The 17,836-nt window shown below is 37.4% G+C and overlaps 3 protein-coding genes across 3 annotated transcripts; 2 read left to right on the top strand and 1 right to left on the bottom strand.

Annotated features, from left to right (window-relative positions):
* Positions 1 to 509: 509 nt before the first annotated feature.
* Positions 510 to 1,682, top strand: LOC100366403 (mitochondrial tRNA-specific 2-thiouridylase 1-like). The gene has a single exon (XM_002734619.4). The coding sequence runs from the start codon at positions 510 to 512 to the stop codon at positions 1,680 to 1,682; it is 1,173 nt and encodes a 390-aa protein (XP_002734665.2).
* Positions 1,683 to 2,847: 1,165 nt separating this feature from the next.
* Positions 2,848 to 5,491, bottom strand: LOC100376212 (small ribosomal subunit protein uS12). Its single transcript, XM_002734600.4, has 4 exons — positions 5,415 to 5,491; positions 4,306 to 4,465; positions 3,907 to 4,027; positions 2,848 to 3,061 (listed from the first exon to the last, which is right to left on the bottom strand). The coding sequence occupies exons 1-4, from the start codon at positions 5,416 to 5,418 to the stop codon at positions 2,915 to 2,917; spliced, it is 432 nt and encodes a 143-aa protein (XP_002734646.1). The 5' UTR covers positions 5,419 to 5,491; the 3' UTR covers positions 2,848 to 2,914.
* Positions 5,492 to 5,710: 219 nt separating this feature from the next.
* Positions 5,711 to 17,400, top strand: LOC100379057 (V-type proton ATPase subunit S1-like). The gene is made up of 9 exons (XM_002734618.4): positions 5,711 to 5,852; positions 6,635 to 6,761; positions 7,583 to 7,660; positions 8,151 to 8,347; positions 9,288 to 9,411; positions 12,827 to 13,047; positions 14,658 to 14,708; positions 15,715 to 15,928; positions 17,019 to 17,400. Exons 1-9 carry the CDS (start codon positions 5,764 to 5,766, stop codon positions 17,226 to 17,228), a joined length of 1,311 nt encoding a protein of 436 aa, XP_002734664.2. The 5' UTR covers positions 5,711 to 5,763; the 3' UTR covers positions 17,229 to 17,400.
* Positions 17,401 to 17,836: the final 436 nt, after the last annotated feature.

The raw sequence follows: 17,836 nt of genomic DNA, 5'->3' as shown, positions 1-17,836 counted from the left end.
TCTAAAACACTATTGTATTCAATTGTAGTATTAGTAGCGTTCATACACAGCTCCTTAGCATGGGCTAAGAGATCAAATACCTTTGCCGATGCTAGGAAAATCTAGCCTGTTTTTAAGACCTGCTCCAGATCTTTAGCACAGGCTAACAGAGTGTGCTTGAACACTAAGCTCAGGCTAAGCACCCAAAACTCTATTGTATTCAATTTTCATTTGGAAGATTTACTTTTAAAATCTTAATTATTTATTTCAATACTCAATGGGAGCACATATAGAGATATTGTTCTCTTGCTGAATGAATAATATTAAACAAGCTTATTAATATTAATTAGAATTCGTGATAATGTCGCTATATCGGTTCTGGATTGGTCAAATTCTACCAGTCATTTTGATTTATAAAAATTTATATTTATAAAACGTCTATAACATCCCCAGGTTTATGCCTTACACTGTATTTGTTCAATCTTAATTATTTCTTTATTTTTAGATTACCAGGGGTAATACTAGCAGTAATGGCAGGGAGGCTTTTGAAACACCACATTGTGTGTGGCATGTCTGGTGGAGTTGACAGCAGTGTTGCGGCATTGTTACTGAAGAGACAAGGATTCCGGGTAACTGGTTTATTTATGAAAAATTGGGATTCCCTGGATGAGAGTGGAATATGTTCCACTGAAGGAGACTACAATGATGCACAATTTGTCTGTGACAAGTTGGATATCCCTCTTCATCAAGTCAGTTTCGTGAAAGAATATTGGCACGATGTATTTTCAAATTTCTTAAAAGAGTATGAAAATGGAACAACGCCAAATCCAGATATACTGTGCAACAAACTCATTAAATTTGATAAATTTCTAAATTATGCAATGAAAAATTTTGATGCACATGCCTTAGCCACTGGTCATTATGCACGAACAAGTGGTGGTTATTCCGTTTTGACGAATCCGGAGTCTGTGAAAAAGAATGGGATTGCACTGCTGAAAGGGCTTGATGCGAACAAGGATCAGACATTTTTCTTATCACAGATATCCCAGAATGCATTGCAGAAAACTATTTTCCCACTAGGTGAACTGATGAAGAAAGAAGTCAAGGAAATTGCCCTCCGTGCTGGGTTTGAGAGAATTGTGAAAAAGAAGGAGAGTATGGGAATCTGTTTCATTGGAACTCGTAAATTCCAAAGTTTTATACAGGAATATTTGGAGACTGCTTCCGGGAATTTTGTGTCTGTTGAAGATGGAACAATCATGGGGGATCACAAAGGGTGCCACTTGTATACAGTGGGTCAAAGGTCAAATATTGGTGGACAAAGTCAGGCATGGTTTATATGTCATAAAGACAGCACAACGCAAACAATCTATGTTGCGCCAGGTAGTCACCATCCAGCATTATTTTATCAAACGATGATCACAGAGCCACTTTATTGGATTCGTCAAAGTCCTCCGAAATTATTGGAAAAAAAGATGTTTGAATGCGATTTCCGCTTCCAGCATGTGAATGTGCATCCCTTAGTGCGATGTACAGTGACTGTGAATGATAAACAGCAAGGTATCATATCTCTACATCAGCCACTGAGGGCGCTAACTGCTGGACAGTTTGCTGTCTTGTATGACGAGGATGAATGCCTTGGTGGTGCTAGAATCATGAAAACAGGACCATCACTTTATGAGCTCAGTAAAATGTGCTCATGAAATCTGGAAAAGGGTGGTGGGTTGGGTCACATTTTATCAATATCTTTTGGGGGCAGACAACAGGCATTTTCAGCACCTGGCAACCATCACACCAATAACTCTTAGAAAACTGTACTTTGGGATAGTTGTTGACTCCTCTGAATACGAGATTATCCCTACATGTGCAGCATGTATAAATTTACTCAGGAGTATCGGTACTTCAAAGTTGAGATTGTGTCATTTTTCACTCTTGGCTGGCATTCCAAACCAGCTCACGCCCATAGAAATACATGGTACAGTGGTGTGCGTCTTAGTAACATGGAAAGTTTCGTAGCTCTGCCCCTGAGAATACATGGATTATCGTGTTAGATATAACCAAATGATGCATGGCAACCTTGGTATTTGTAAACATTCCAATATCAGCCTACTCTTCTATACAGGCCCTTTATAGGGGAATTTGGCTCACTATTAAAAGACTACTTTCATCAACCTCCGCTGGAAGTAGTGATATCTCATATTGAAAAAGTTGAATAGAAATCACTGCAAGCTCAGCTTTTAAATGGATCTTTTAGTCAAATAAAATCCTCCCAAGATAGTATGGTCAACAAAATGCAGAACACTGGGATAGTTTCATACCTCTTTGGTCATGTGACCTATTCTGGCTTTACATTCATTCCTTAGGCAAGATTGTGACACCTCAGAATATACAATTGACATTTTGTAGTTACCAGGCATGTAAATTAATCTCAGCAGATTGCTGAATCTTTCAAATCGTGTTCAAGTTTGCAAATGCCAGTTGTGGTCAGCATCTCAAAACACTTTGCTTACTAAGGTTCAAATGTGAAACTACCTACCATACACACCCAATAATACAAGAGTAGTTTCTCATTCAATATTCAAAATTCCACAGTCAATTGGAAAGCAGCTTGTTTGACAGGTAATTTCAACAAATTGTGTCTTGGATGAATGCTTTGAAATGGCTTTGAGACCTTGAAAGGGGTGGGGAATACAAGGAAGTTTACAATGAACTGTCATTCAGATGAAGGAATGCACGTTTAAGCTTGTAAAAGCTGAATGACCAAAATAGTTGATTCATCATAAAAAGTGATTTAATCAACCAGCAGAAAAAAAATGCTCTGAATAGATTTGGCATGGTTTTTACATTCATGAAAAGTATACAAATAAATTTCTAGTTGTAAAACAGACTTTAATTATGAATAAAACAGACTAGATTACAACCATATTATTATCATTTATGATCTTGGTCTTTCTTTCTTCTCTTTGTACAAAGCCCAGAGTGATACATTAGCTACTTTCACAACCTTGAATCGTACACCAGGAATATCACCAACAGCATGACCTTTACGTCCGAAACCTGCTACCAACACTTCATCGTTTTCCTATGGAAGACAAAACACAGTAAAAGCATTGCAGCCTTGCCATTCATACACTCATTTGTTTGCCCTATTTAATCGGAAATACAGGAATATTGAGTGATTGTAGGCATACACTTGGAAAACAAATCCAACTAAAGTTGGTGGTGGTGGTTGGCCGACTAGATTATCGGTGCCAATCTCGCATATGAAATGTAGTATATTCTATGTATAAATACGAAACAACACCCTCCCCTAAAAAAAAAACCCATGCACCTATAAAGATAACTCGTTGTGCATCAAACCATTCACTCCTTGAAATAGTAGCTTAGAAAGTAAATGTTGTGCATGATCAGGCCTCAAACTTGTATTGTTGACCAAACTTAGTTAAAAGCCTTTACAATTTTGAGTAACTTGGCCAAGAACCAAATTTGAAAATAATTGATTTTATGTGGTACATCCTGATTTTGTGCGATTCATGACTGAAAAGAAGCTGATAACTATCGCAACCGAATCTACGAAACTGTTGATGTTGGACTATTGGCAAGTCGAATCTTGTGTGAATATTATAGCAGGTATATTTATTACAGTACACATAAAGCGGGAGGGTTGTCACCTGCGCTTGTGTGGAAATTGAATCCCAATCGATGATAACACTCTAAAAACGCAAAGGCTCATGGGTAGATGCTTGTTTGTAAGCAATGTATGGCAGTGATTCCCCCCGCTTTAACATGTCAAACAAAACTTCAAACAAAATTTGGCCAACAATACAACTTCAAGATGCAGCTGGTCAACAAATATGACCCTATCATGCAAAAAAAAATAGCATGTGGATCAAAAGTGTTTTATATTACGGACAAGCAGAAACTCACTTCAATATAGTTTAAGCAACCATCTCTTGGTACAAAAGCTGTGATTTTCTTTCCGTTCTTAATAAGCTGAACACGAACACATTTTCTGATGGCAGAGTTGGGCTGTTTGGCCTCAACACCACTGCAAATGAAAAAAAAGTAAGAGAAATCATTTTCAGAGACGTTTAAACCACCAGTTCACACACCACATCAAGTTTGATTAGGAAATCAATTATTTGATTGGCTCAGCTCACAATGTTGAAAATATCCATCTCCTAAAGAGTACAGCTTTGAACACTGCTGAATGACTGTCATTCAAATTTGTATATATTTAAAAAAAAAAAAAAATGGTTTCTCAAAGTTTAAGAAACGTGTCCAGACATCTTTAGCGACAATACTAATGAGCATTGCTTAACTTACACTTTTTCAAGAACAATGCCTTTCGCATGAGAAGCACCACCAAATGGATTGGCCTTCAAAGCTGTACTGGAATGAGCTTTCTTGTAATCATTGTCATGCCACCTCTGCTCACGTCGTGTAATACGCAACTTACGGGCTGTACGAAGACCATGTGGCTTACCTAAAAAATAACAAAAGAAACAATGAATCTTCACAAAAAAATTAACAGAAATGCAAAAATGTGGCTGTATGCATGTATTGTAGGGCAGTTCTATCTGTCTTGTTTCTCATTTGAATGGTGGACAGTCCAGCACTCTTCGAATGGCAGAGATTGTTGGTGCCAATCTTTCAATGTCCAATACTTTGAAGTGGAGACCCAAAACAAACGTGCCTTGGCTGGATAAGATGAGGTTCCAGGAGAATGATACATTATCAATTATTGAAGATTCTGATACATTGTGCCTTCTAAACCAATTTGATGTGTCAGACACAGATTTAAAGAAATAATTCTCCCTCCAGCCCACATAAAATTTGTTTTTTAACACTTCTCTTCCAAATAGTCACCACACTGACAACTTGATTTTGGGAAAGTACCTACAAAATCAGTCCCGTTAGAGGGCACACTGTTCTGCAGCATCAAAATATCAAGTTTTATGTTCGGTCTTTTGTAATGTCACGACGAACGATTTTTTTTGCGGTCACACCAGATACAAGTTCACCCGAAAATAACAAAACCTTAAATTTTCGGGTCAAAATACGTAACTTTTACAGTCAGCTTTTTAACAGTGACCTGTATCATCTATAGGTCAACACTTCATTGGCAAAAACTATATATAATACTATATGGTGTCAATTGTCAGCTATTTATTTATACTCTATATCAACATTGGGATACAATATTTTAACATCAATGGTCTATCGCGAAGTCTGTTCACACGTTGTGCAACTCGAGTCTTATGTCGACTCGCTAAAATACCTAAATTTGGCGTATTCGACGTAAATTTGGGGTGCGGTGAAACCTTTAATGCGCACAGGGATACCTAATTAACTTATACGTCAATAACATGGTAATTAGTTTATTAAAATTGGGCAAATATTTCAGTAAAATTTCAGACACATGGTAGACTCACCCATGATGGACGACGATGCGAGGAAAAGACCGACCGCGGGATTTTGCGAGAGTAACGTATCCTCGTGATTTCGACATATCGTCGATGAGGGCGTCGTCTGGAACGTGTTTTTTCTACTAAATTTATTAATTCATTGAAAAATAGAAACGAAATGAAGATATTTATTAAATCAGCATATATTTTTAATACATCATCAGAGTGTGTTAGATGTTATCACAAACAGTTCAAACGAGAAATAAATATTAAAATAATTATAGAGGGCGCTGTTCATTTGACCTACTATCATGTGACAACGATCTCTCCATTTACGATATTTCGCTCAACCTAAGAAGGTTGTATCTGTTCGACTATGTCTCCTATTTTTGTTTTAACGGCTCTATTTTGCCTCTGTATTGGTGTACAAGGACATGTTCCAGTCGTCTCGTGGTCAAATACAAAGTGAGTCTGTAATTTATAATAATTTGTGGTCATTTTGTCTTCGGAAAATATCGTATTTTTAATATTTTATCGGAGATCACCTTTATTATAATTTACGTTTGGGAAGATTGCCCATTTATTAATTGATGTGTTAAAAAGGGCCGGAATCCAATTGAAACCATTTCAATTAATCCTAATAATTGTATAACATAAATTTCTTCTACTATGTTTCCATGTGCCTGCATCTCGGCGGCTTGCCTGTATATAGAAACATTAATTAATTTGCATATTCTGCACTGGTTTGATACTAGTGTGAAATTAATTATACTGGTAGTTGTTATGATGAATTCGATTAACGGCACAATGATTAAGAATCTAAATGTTCTTATGTCCTAAATAAATTTGTGTTGAAACTGCTGATAGAATGACCTCATTATGGTTAGATTTGATGGTTCATCCAACGTCAGATGAAATGGCCTTACTGATAATAAAAAAAACAACAGAATTACTGGTACAACAAAACCAAGAGCTACATGGCTGTAGAAATTACTCACGAATAATATCCATTGAAAACTAAATACAATGATATGCAACAAAGATCCCATAGGGCCATTTCGAGTGAATGTCAGTCAAACATATCGTAATTTGAAAAGCAGGACATCACAGAACGCAGTCAGCTCTAGAATAGATTTGATTGCATACATACAGAATAAGAATTTCGAAATGAACTATGTTGTGTAATAATAAAATTATTATTATGAGACAAAATTACTTACATTATTAAACCATTTGTTTTTACACAGCATACTATCACAGGTACCCCCTATTGCCGCTGGTCATACAGTTTCTTTGCCCAGTCTTGAGCAAGAATATCTTGATGTGATTCTACACAGTGCACCACAAAACATTGTGTTATTTGTACAAGACAAGGTAAGGCTTGAAATCAAAAATTGGTGTATCATAAAATAATTTTTTTTTTTTTTTAAATTCTGACTCCTAAAAAGTTAAAAATAGCTGTGATGTGTACGTTTCTAACTGCTTTGCGTGTTGACCAGAATTTTTTTCATTACAAGTTTTTTTTTAGCTCCGCTGTCGACTTTGTCGAGCGGAGCTTATCATATGAGTGATTGTTCGTCGTCTGTGTCAATGTTTTACTTTGTCGACTTCTTCTTGAAAACTACAAGCCTGAATGCTTTGATACTTGGTGTATATGTACCTTGGGTAGACCTCTCTCAGATTTGTTCATTTCATGATGATATCTTCAATTCTCTAATTTTGGTGAATATTTTTGTCATTTTTGGTAAAAAGTGATATTTTCGACTTCTTATTGAAAACCGCAAGTCCAATTGCTTTGATATTACATATATAGGTACTACATGTGGACCTCTCTCAGATTTGTTTATTTCATGATGATATCTTCAAGTCTCTAATTTTAGTGAATATTTTTGTAATTTTTGGTAAAAAGTGATATTTTCAACTTCTTGTTGAAAACCGCAAGTCCAATTGCTTTGATATTACATATATAGGTATGTAATACATGTGGACCTCTCTCAGATTTGTTCATTTCATGATGATATCTTTAATTCTCTAATTTTGGTGACATATTGTTCATTTTTTAATGATACTTTCTGTTCTTTAATTGAAATATGCATTGCTAACAGCGGAGCTATCTCAGCCGAGAGGCTGCTTGTTTTCACACCCTTTGCTAAAACACTAACTCCTTGTCTGACTATTGATATTACTCATTACAGTTAAGTATTGAAGACTTCACACTGTATGGTGATGTTTACAACAAGGACAGCAATAAGAATACATTCCAACATCTCAAGGTAAGAACTGAAAACATTTTGCTTTACTCAAGTCAACAGCATGGTTTGAGGAAATGAACCTCTGTACCGCCAATATACCAGGAACCAGTACATACCCGGGGGTATAGTTATTTATCTCCTACTTTCAATTTGGTTTAATCAAAGACAATAGAAATGTCTTTGGTTTAATAGCTCCAGTAAATCACATTATCTTTATACCTTTACATCTTACCATAAACTAATCAGAGGAACATTAGTTGACCTTAATGTTGCACTCTGAGAACATTATTATAGCTTTATTTGGGTCTTGTGAAATATTCAATGATATGAACATGCATGCATTTTGGAAAATATTTGGGAATTCACCCTTGTTACAAATTACTATGACCCCCAATTAATTCAAAGTAAGCGAGAAGAGGAGATTCTTTGTGAATGCCAGTATTCATACTCAATGAAGGAGCAAAGGAAAATAGTGACATTTGAGAATTGATAACACTTATTTCATTCACAGCAATCTTTAGAATCCGCGACCTCGTCATTCACCTTGCCCTCTGTGAATATCGGCAGCGATAGAGATAATATGATGGAATACCTGGAGTCTCATATCGATGGTAAAATAGTTGACTTAGAGTCAACCACTTTGAAAGATGTTACCTTAGATAAGGAAAAATTCAACTTGATTATCAGACGCCTGCCGCAATATAGCAGGTAAAGTCGTTTTATCTCATGATCTCATCATAGTGACCTTTGTACGTTATGCATGTACTTTTGTCAGTATGTCAGTAGAGGAGGAGTTGTTTTCAGCATTGCAGTGCTGACTGAGTAATTTACACCGATATATAGATTAAATTGAATTGGAGATCTGTATGAGTAAAATATTGTTTTGAATTAAAAAGAAACAAACAAAAAAACTATTTACTCCCTTTCACTTGCACAGTTTTGAATTTTCGATATCGCATCTAAGTTAATTCAACAATGAATTTGCATTATACATGTATATATATATATATATATATATATATATATATACATGTATAATAAATAAACAACATATGCCATATTCTTACATATTGTAAATTGTCTTACTATTCACGGATAGTTTTATATCCGCTCAACAACTATGTAAAAACTTTATTAACTCGTTAACCAAAAAAGAAATGTCACATTATCTTTACGGTATTAATAAAGAATTATATTCTATTCTATTCTATATACACAAGTGTACCTAGTTTTTTGAATGGTCTACCTTGACATAAACTGGATGTCACAGCATTGCCTTTTGGTAGATTTGTATATTTCCTACAAAGCTCCATCAAAATTTTCACAAAACCTGCTGATGCTAGATCATATAAGGGCAAATATTATGTCTGAGTTTATTTTCATCTGAAAAACAAAACAAATCACTGTTTATTGAATCAATCAAAAATTATTCTATTATTTCACGCACAAGAACAAGAACCCTCTTGGGTTTGACATCACTAGACTAAATTGTATGTTGCTTATATATTTACTAAAGTCTGCTAAAGCAAATCAGTTATTTTTCAGTTGTCTGAATGGCAAGTATTAAAGTAATATTTATCATGATTTTGATTCTAGTTGCCAGTTTAGAGTATTGTTATATGTTGTACAATATACTTTTTTTTTTCAGCAATGATAAATCAGTGAAGGATAGTTTATCCGAGTCTGACCGAATAATAGGTGAAATGATGACGGAACTATCCACTCAAGGTCTACCTTATACTGCTTTGTTAACGGCAGATAAACCCTCTAAGGTATCAATATTATTTTACATACTGTGAATAACTATAATTTCTAGTCACAGAAAATGCATTTAGTTGCAGTGATCATTTCAATTTAGATTATGATTATAGTCAAATTGACTTTTGCATTTATAATTTATCTATAAGTTATTAACACATTTTTACTATCACTGTCTGTTAGTGAATATAAGGGTATTTGGTACTGATCAATCAAATGTTGATTTTGTTAATTTAAAATTTGCAATTTGGTAAGGTCACTGTGTGACTTTGTGAGGTCACTGCACAACTTTTTGAGGTCACTGCACAACTTTTTGAGGTCACTGCACAACTTTTTGAGGTCACTGCACAACTTGGTGACTTCACTGCACAACTTTGTCAGATCACTGCACAACTTGATAAGGTCACTGCTAATTGGTGAGGTCACTGCATAACTCAGTGAGGTCACTACATAACTCGTTGAGGTCACTGCATAACTCGGTGAGGTCACTGCATAACTCGGTGAGGTCACTGCATAACTCGGTGAGGTCACTGCATAACTCGGTGAGGTCACTGCATAACTCGGTGAGGTCACTGCATAACTCGTTGAGGTCACTGCATAACTCGGTGAGGTCACTGCATAACTCGGTGAGGTCACTGCATAACTCGGTGAGGTCACTGCATAACTCGGTGAGGTCACTGCATAACTCGGTGAGGTCACTGCATAACTCGGTGAGGTCACTGCATAACTCGGTGAGGTCACTGCATAACTCGGTGAGGTCACTGCATAACTCGGTGAGGTCACTGCATAACTCGGTGAGGTCACTGCATAACTCGGTGAGGTCACTGCACAACTCGGTGAGGTCACTGCACAACTCGGTGAGGTCACTGCACAACTCGGTGAGGTCACTGCACAACTCGGTGAGGTCACTGCACAACTCGGTGAGGTCACTGCACAACTCGGTGAGGTCACTGCACAACTCCGTGAGGTCACTGCACAACTCGGTGAGGTCACTGCACAACTCGGTGAGGTCACTGCACAACTCGGTGAGGTCACTGCACAACTCGGTGAGGTCACTGCACAACTCGGTGAGGTCACTGCACAACTCGGTGAGGTCACTGCACAACTCGGTGAGGTCACTGCACAACTCGGTGAGGTCACTGCACAACTCGGTGAGGTCACTGCACAACTCGGTGAGGTCACTGCACAACTCGGTGAGGTCACTGCACAACTCGGTGAGGTCACTGCACAACTCGGTGAGGTCACTGCACAACTCGGTGAGGTCACTGCACAACTCGGTGAGGTCACTGCACAACTCGGTGAGGTCACTGCACAACTCGGTGAGGTCACTGCACAACTCGGTGAGGTCACTGCACAACTCGGTGAGGTCACTGCACAACTCGGTGAGGTCACTGCACAACTCGGTGAGGTCACTGCACAACTCGGTGAGGTCACTGCACAACTCGGTGAGGTCACTGCACAACTCGGTGAGGTCACTGCACAACTCGGTGAGGTCACTGCACAACTCGGTGAGGTCACTGCACAACTCGGTGAGGTCACTGCACAACTCGGTGAGGTCACTGCACAACTCGGTGAGGTCACTGCACAACTCGGTGAGGTCACTGCACAACTCGGTGAAGTCACTGCACAACTCGGTGAAGTCACTGCACAACTCGGTGAAGTCACTGCACAACTCGGTGAAGTCACTGCACAACTCGGTGAAGTCACTGCACAACTCGGTGAAGTCACTGCACAACTCGGTGAAGTCACTGCACAACTCGGTGAAGTCACTGCACAACTCGGTGAAGTCACTGCACAACTTGGTGAAGTCACTGCACAACTTGGTGAAGTCACTGCACAACTTGGTGAAGTCACTGCACAACTTGGTGAAGTCACTGCACAACTTGGTGAGTTCACTGCACAATTTGGTGAGTTCACTGCACAATTTGGTGAGTTCACTGCACAATTTGGTGAGTTCACTGCACAATTTGGTGAGTTCACTGCACAATTTGGTGAGTTCACTGCACAACTTTGTGAGATCACTGCACAACTTGATAAGGTCACTGCTAATTGGTGAGGTCACTGCATAACTCGGTGAGGTCACTACATAACTCGGTGAGGTCACTACATAACTCGGTGAGGTCACTGCATAACTCGGTGAGGTCACTGCATAACTCGGTGAGGTTACTGCATAACTCGGTGAGGTCACTGCATAACTCGGTGAGGTCACTGCATAACTCGGTGAGGTCACTGCATAACTCGGTGAGGTCACTGCATAACTCGGTGAGGTCACTGCATAACTCGGTGAGGTCACTGCATAACTCGGTGAGGTCACTGCATAACTCGGTGAGGTCACTGCATAACTCGGTGAGGTCACTGCATAACTCGGTGAGGTCACTGCATAACTCGGTGAGGTCACTGCATAACTCGGTGAGGTCACTGCATAACTCGGTGAGGTCACTGCATAACTCGGTGAGGTCACTGCATAACTCGGTGAGGTCACTGCATAACTCGGTGAGGTCACTGCATAACTCGGTGAGGTCACTGCATAACTCGGCGAGGTCACTGCACAACTATGTGAGGTCAGTGCTAATTAGCGAGGTCAGTGCTAATTAGCGAGGTCAGTGCTAATTAGCGAGGTCAGTGCTAATTAGCGAGGTCAGTGCTGATTAGCGAGGTCACTGCTAATTAGCGAGGTCACTGCTAATTAGCGAGGTCACTGCACAACTATGTGAGGTTACTGCACAACTATGTGAGGTCACTGCTAATTAGCGAGGTCACTGCTAATTAGCGAGGTCACTGCATAATTTGGTGAGGTTACTGCACAACTGTGTGAGGTTACTGCACAACTGTGTGAGGTTACTGCACAACTGTGTGAGGTTACTGCACAACTGTGTGAGGTTACTGCACAACTGTGTGAGGTTACTGCACAACTGTGTGAGGTCACTGCATAATTTGGTGAGGTCACTGCAAAATTTGGTGTGGTCTCTGCTAATTGGTGAGGTTACTGCACACCTTTGTGAGGTCGCTGCACACCTTTGTGGGGTCGCTGCACACCTTTGTGGGGTCGCTGCACACCGTTGTGGGGTCGCTGCACACCGTTGTGAGGTCACTGCATAACTCAGCGAAGTCACAAATGAAATATAGAGGAAATGCTAACAAGCTGAGGTCATCTTCCATTTAATGTACCTGTTTGGGGTGTCAAAAAGAACTGTGAACTAGAAGTAACCCGCACAGTGCCCTTCTCATTGTGAGATTGTCTGCTTGCCGAATTTTATTTACATTTTGCTTCTTATATTGATTTCAGACCAAACTGACAACAAAGCGATAGATTGAAACAAACAGATCATACATCGAGAACCATGATAATTACAAATGAAATGTACATGATTTATGCTATCATGTTCCTTGTTCAGTGCATCACTAATATTGTCCATTTCTTGTTAACAGATGATTGCTGCAGAGAATCTAAATCTGGCTCATCGTCTTCGTCGTGAAGTAGGAGCAGAGAAGCATAATTTCACGTTCATCAACACTACCTGTGTCTATTTCTACGCCGCCAGTATGGTGTTCAAGATAAACGACACTGCTAAGAAAATACATGCTTCGATTGATCTAACTGGTATAGAACCAGATAGCTACACATCAGATTGTGCAGAGACCAATCGATCGTAAGTAGTGGTTCCACTTTGCACTACAGAATCTGATTGCTAATTATGTATCTCAGATTAAAAAATTTAAAAAAATTAAAAATGGACAAATGGTGGCCATTTTTGTGCTAAAAAAACATCAAATATCAAGCATTTCTGGCATTTATGGATGGATTTCGTTCAAACTTATAACATACATTAGACATTACGAGTTCCTGATGCACGCAGTTTTATTTTTCAGATCAGATTCAAAATGGCTGGCTGGTGGCCATTTTTTTTTAATGAATGGGCTTCTGGAGCCATATCTCTGACATGCATGACTGATTATGTTTTTATATATTTTATATATTCATTATACATCATGTTACAGATATATACATGTATTTAAAATGGCTGATTTTGTTTTAATTAAGGCTGTTCCAGAGCAATATCTCTCAATGTGAACAATTACTTGTTTGACGATCAGATACAAATGTCAATCATTTTAATGCTAAACAATCATCATAATCATATTCCTGACATGGTTATATTCCAGCTATATTACTATAAACAAAACTATATATCTTAAATTCGATAACTAATGAGGACTGTGCCATGCATGGCTTGTTTTCTTTAATTCTGACATCCTATCATTGTTGTGCCTTGCCGTTTCGAATTATCTTTCAATTGCACCCTAAACACTGATGATGAATGTAGTGTTCAATTGAACGCTGTGGAAATATGATGGAATCAAGAGTCTAGTCTGCAATTGTGGACAAATCTGAACAGGAAATGCTTCAGAATAAATTGTGATATTGTCACCTTCAAATCATCACATGCAATTTAGTGACGTCTAAGATGCTGACGGCTCAAAAAACTTCACGAACTACTTTCAGAATTTGTACACAGTAAACAAACAGGGTGGTGTTGTTTTGTAACAAAATGTAGGTTACCCCGGTATACATAAAAAAAGATGCATGTACCATGTAAAACTATTGATATATTTGTTGTATCGCTTTGTGCATTTCTGTTTACTGAAAATTTCCCATTGCTGACCGGTTTATTGGTATGCACTTAAACCTTGTATCATTTTGGCTCAAAGTTGGGGAAATAGTTTCATTATATATTAAACAAAAATTGACCAAATCCTACTAGTAACTCTCTCTATGCATAGAATGTGTCTACGAATATGATAATTACTGTAAAACATGTCTTTTTCGCGAGCATGTCTTTTTTGCGAATTTAGCGAGAGCACTGATTCGCTAATTCAAGATGTCACTAATGACTCTATTATCAATTTAAAATGGCTGCCAAACAAAGAAATCAACAATGACAAGAGAGATTCGCTAAATCAATATTTCGCTATTACATAATTTTACCACAATTCGCTATAATTGCATGTCGCTTTTTCAACATGTTTTACAGTATACAATCCCCGGGTATTCCTCCATTGTGTGATATTGTCTGAAAGTTACTCTACATATAGCTGTATCGTAACTAGGAGGGATATGTTTGTGATACCAGGATTAAATCGTTTGCAGCAACACATTGCCTTCATTCAGAAAATCTTGGGATTTTTGGTTGGGAAAACGCTCAAATATTTGAAATGCAATATTTATAACATTCCTAATCACTTTTCAATGTTGTTACAGATTACTGATTACTTACACAGACATTGAAGATACGCTGACTCTAGATATCAAGTGAGTGGATTCTTGAACATTTTATAGCGCCCTCTAGAGAATTAGAGCGCCCCCATAGTGGAAACATAAGATATTTTTTTCTAACTTTTTGCCATCATCGGAGAATGAATATTAAATACAAATACCAATTATCTTTAAGTCCCTGTTCGGATGCAGTCCGAAAACGGGGACTTGTGTTTTGACCTGTGTGTGTGTGTGTGTGTGCGAGCGTGCATGCGTTCGGACCTGTATCTTAGAAATCTCTGGACCAATCACAATCAAACTTCACTTATACAGTGCAATGCAGTTCTAGTGCCATATCTCTGACATGCTTTGACTTATTATGTTCAAATTTTATATATATTCATTATACATGTATTCAAAATGGCTGATTTTGTTTTAATTAATGCTGTTCCAGAGCAATATCTCTCAATACTCGTTTGACGATCAGATACAAATGTCAATCATTTTAATGTTAAACAATCATAATCATATTCCTGAAATGTTTATGTCCCAGCTATATTAATATAAACATAACTATATATCTTAAATTCAATAACTAACAGGGACTGTGCCATGCATGGCTTGTTCATTAAAAAAATATCAAATTTCGCCTTTGTAATGAATACTTGGAAAACCAGTCAGTTGATCCCTGGTACCATGGTAAAAGTGAAAATTAATATTATTGTCTACTTTTCGTAAAAAGCTTGTTATCATTTATGATATAAACATTGATTTTAGAAGACAAATTATCCAAAAAATGAGTTTTTGGTTATTTTTTGCTAATGTCTCTTTAATGTTTTGTATGTAGTACAATATTTAATGGAGATAGTATTACATAAACCAGATATCTGTTTAGATTGGAACACATATCACAAGGAAACAGAACACGGTTCGCAATGAATTGTCTGGTACTATGTCTCATCATATTTTCATCTCGTCAGAAAAGTCAAACTTTGTACAGACATAGACAAATTTTCAAGTTCTATACTATGTTTTTAAAATGAAAGATTTTTTTTTCTACTAGCATGTACATGAACAACGACCGTGGTATGTGGACGACAAATCTGTATCAGATACGTTACACCTATACAAATCAATCTCACCTGGCGGATAGAACAGAAGTGTTAAAATCGGCCTATATCACAGCACCTATGGGCAGATCCTACCACTGTGATAATCCACCAGAGCCGACATCTGACAGTAACCTCACTGGTTTTATTGACTATATCAGTTTTCAGGTAAGCAGGATACATTATTATCACTCACTGGTTTGTATATCTGATATAATTCATGGTGATGCATAGTGTTCATCACCCAAGTGAATGCATTTGTCTGAATTTTACAAGGATTAACAACAGAACATATATGATGCTAGTATTATCTCATCATACTAGACTATTGATTGTAAATTTGATTGGTTGATTGAAAATTCCATTAACTATGCCTAGATATGATGCTAGTATTATCTCATCATACTAGACTATTGATTGTAAATTTGATTGGTTGATTGAAAATTCCATTAACTATGCCTAGATATGATGCTAGTATTATCTCATTTACTCAACTATTGATTGTAAATTTGATTGGTTGATTGATAATGTTGTCAACGTAAGCAGTATAGATTAAGGATTTGCATTTGCAGTATTATACTTGATTTGAATCCATCCCATAGTACGAGATGTTTGAATAAATTTGATTGACAATAATTTGAACAGACCGTGCTATATTCTGTGTTTATAGTCATTATAGCATTAAAACATAATTTGTTGAATGTGAACAAGAAAATTTTTGTTTTTATGATGCTTCTTCATTTTTAATGCTTGTTTGTTTGTTTTTTCAAACACGGCAACTTTGCCTGTGCATTTTGTCACAGTGTACAATCGACAATACTAACGATGGGACTGATTACCGCCTGTGATGGGCTGGGGAATAAGACTGCATGGCGAGAGTGTGAAAGTCCGAGCTGAAACACCAATGCGGCCGATCGTTGACAATCGTTCTTATGCATTAAATACACCAATGAATCCATGGGCAGAATCACTTGGTTTCAGTGAATTTACATGATATAATTTGTAGTAAAAAAGTAAAGCTGTGTAATTATCCAGATGAAAATGAGTGACTTATTAAAAAGACCAATTCATTGTAGGTTTGTTTTGCTTATGATCTCCCTTAAAATTCCCACCCTAATTAATATTCATGATTAAATGAATAAATTAGGCCACCTCCATATAAAGACCACCTGTCTATAAAGGACAGTTTGGCTCAGTCCACTGACTGTCCTTTATAGACAGGTTTGACTGTATATATTTTCATTTTTTTTTTTGACAGTTTCAACCATTTAATGTTACCAGTGATGGGTTCTCTATAGCAGATGATTGCATTGGAATCTTCACCCCAGAGGTCTGGATGAGTCTTATGACAGTCTTGCTGATGGTGCTCATATTAGCATTTGGCTTGGTGTTGTTGCTGAGTCTCAGTACCATGGATAGGTTTGATGATCCCAAGGGAAAACCTTTAACAATCACTACAGACGACTAAATTCCAAATAAGCCATAACCTATTTGCTCTGTTAGAAGTGCTTATGGAATTTATGGAAATTAGCATACAGGATAGTCAAAATAATGCATATTTCAATGATCTAGCATACAATACATGCAATTACTAGTTTATGTGTATTTCTCATAAAGCAAATACTGTATTGTAGATTAAATTTAGTTTGTGGTTTTCAACCAGTTAGAAATTGAGAAGTGTAGGATAAAGCGTGTGCGAGGACTTTTCTGGGATATAATATCTGACCAAGATCATATATCCGCCTTATGATTTCATCATGGGAAGGGCGTTATATCCCTGAAGAGACCAAGTATTAGGACGTTATCTATCCTAAAATCTACTTCCCCCTCCGAACCATATATAATCATCATGTTGTGGATAGTATTGTATTTTTGAAAAAATTCAGGAAGTCAATAATCTTGCTTGATCTTGAAATATGCTATTAGTCTGCATATTGCAAAATAATCATTCTCCTAGGGTGTCAATAATCTTGCCTGATCTTAAAATATGCTATAAGAGTCTGCATATTGCAAAATAATCATCCCCCTAGGGTGTCTGCTATGCACCAATTTAATGTCTATTCAGGGTTTAAAGTT

This window comes from Saccoglossus kowalevskii, chromosome 3, assembly GCF_978046115.1.
Source record: "Saccoglossus kowalevskii chromosome 3, keSacKowa6.1, whole genome shotgun sequence".
Lineage (NCBI taxonomy): Eukaryota > Metazoa > Hemichordata > Enteropneusta > Harrimaniidae > Saccoglossus > Saccoglossus kowalevskii.
Note: the sequence above shows the minus strand (reverse complement) of the source record. Positions and strands in the feature narration are given on the sequence as shown.

What these genes read in the sequence shown, in the direction of transcription:
- LOC100366403 (XM_002734619.4), top strand. Translation starts at nt 510, where the DNA reads ATGGCAGGGAGGCTTTTGAAACACCACATTGTGTGTGGCATGTCTGGT.
- LOC100376212 (XM_002734600.4), bottom strand. An exon ending in GGCATTGTTCTTGAAAAAGT is followed by an intron (nt 4,028 to 4,305) that starts GTAAGTTAAGCA and finishes TTTCATTTGCAG; the next exon opens with TGGTGTTGAGGCCAAACAGC. An exon ending in GTTGCTTAAACTATATTGAA is followed by an intron (nt 3,062 to 3,906) that starts GTGAGTTTCTGC and finishes TGTCTTCCATAG; the next exon opens with GAAAACGATGAAGTGTTGGT.
- LOC100379057 (XM_002734618.4), top strand. Translation starts at nt 5,764, where the DNA reads ATGTCTCCTATTTTTGTTTTAACGGCTCTATTTTGCCTCTGTATTGGT. An exon ending in TGTGCAGAGACCAATCGATC is followed by an intron (nt 13,048 to 14,657) that starts GTAAGTAGTGGT and finishes ATGTTGTTACAG; the next exon opens with ATTACTGATTACTTACACAG. An exon ending in TTGACTATATCAGTTTTCAG is followed by an intron (nt 15,929 to 17,018) that starts GTAAGCAGGATA and finishes TTTTTTTGACAG; the next exon opens with TTTCAACCATTTAATGTTAC.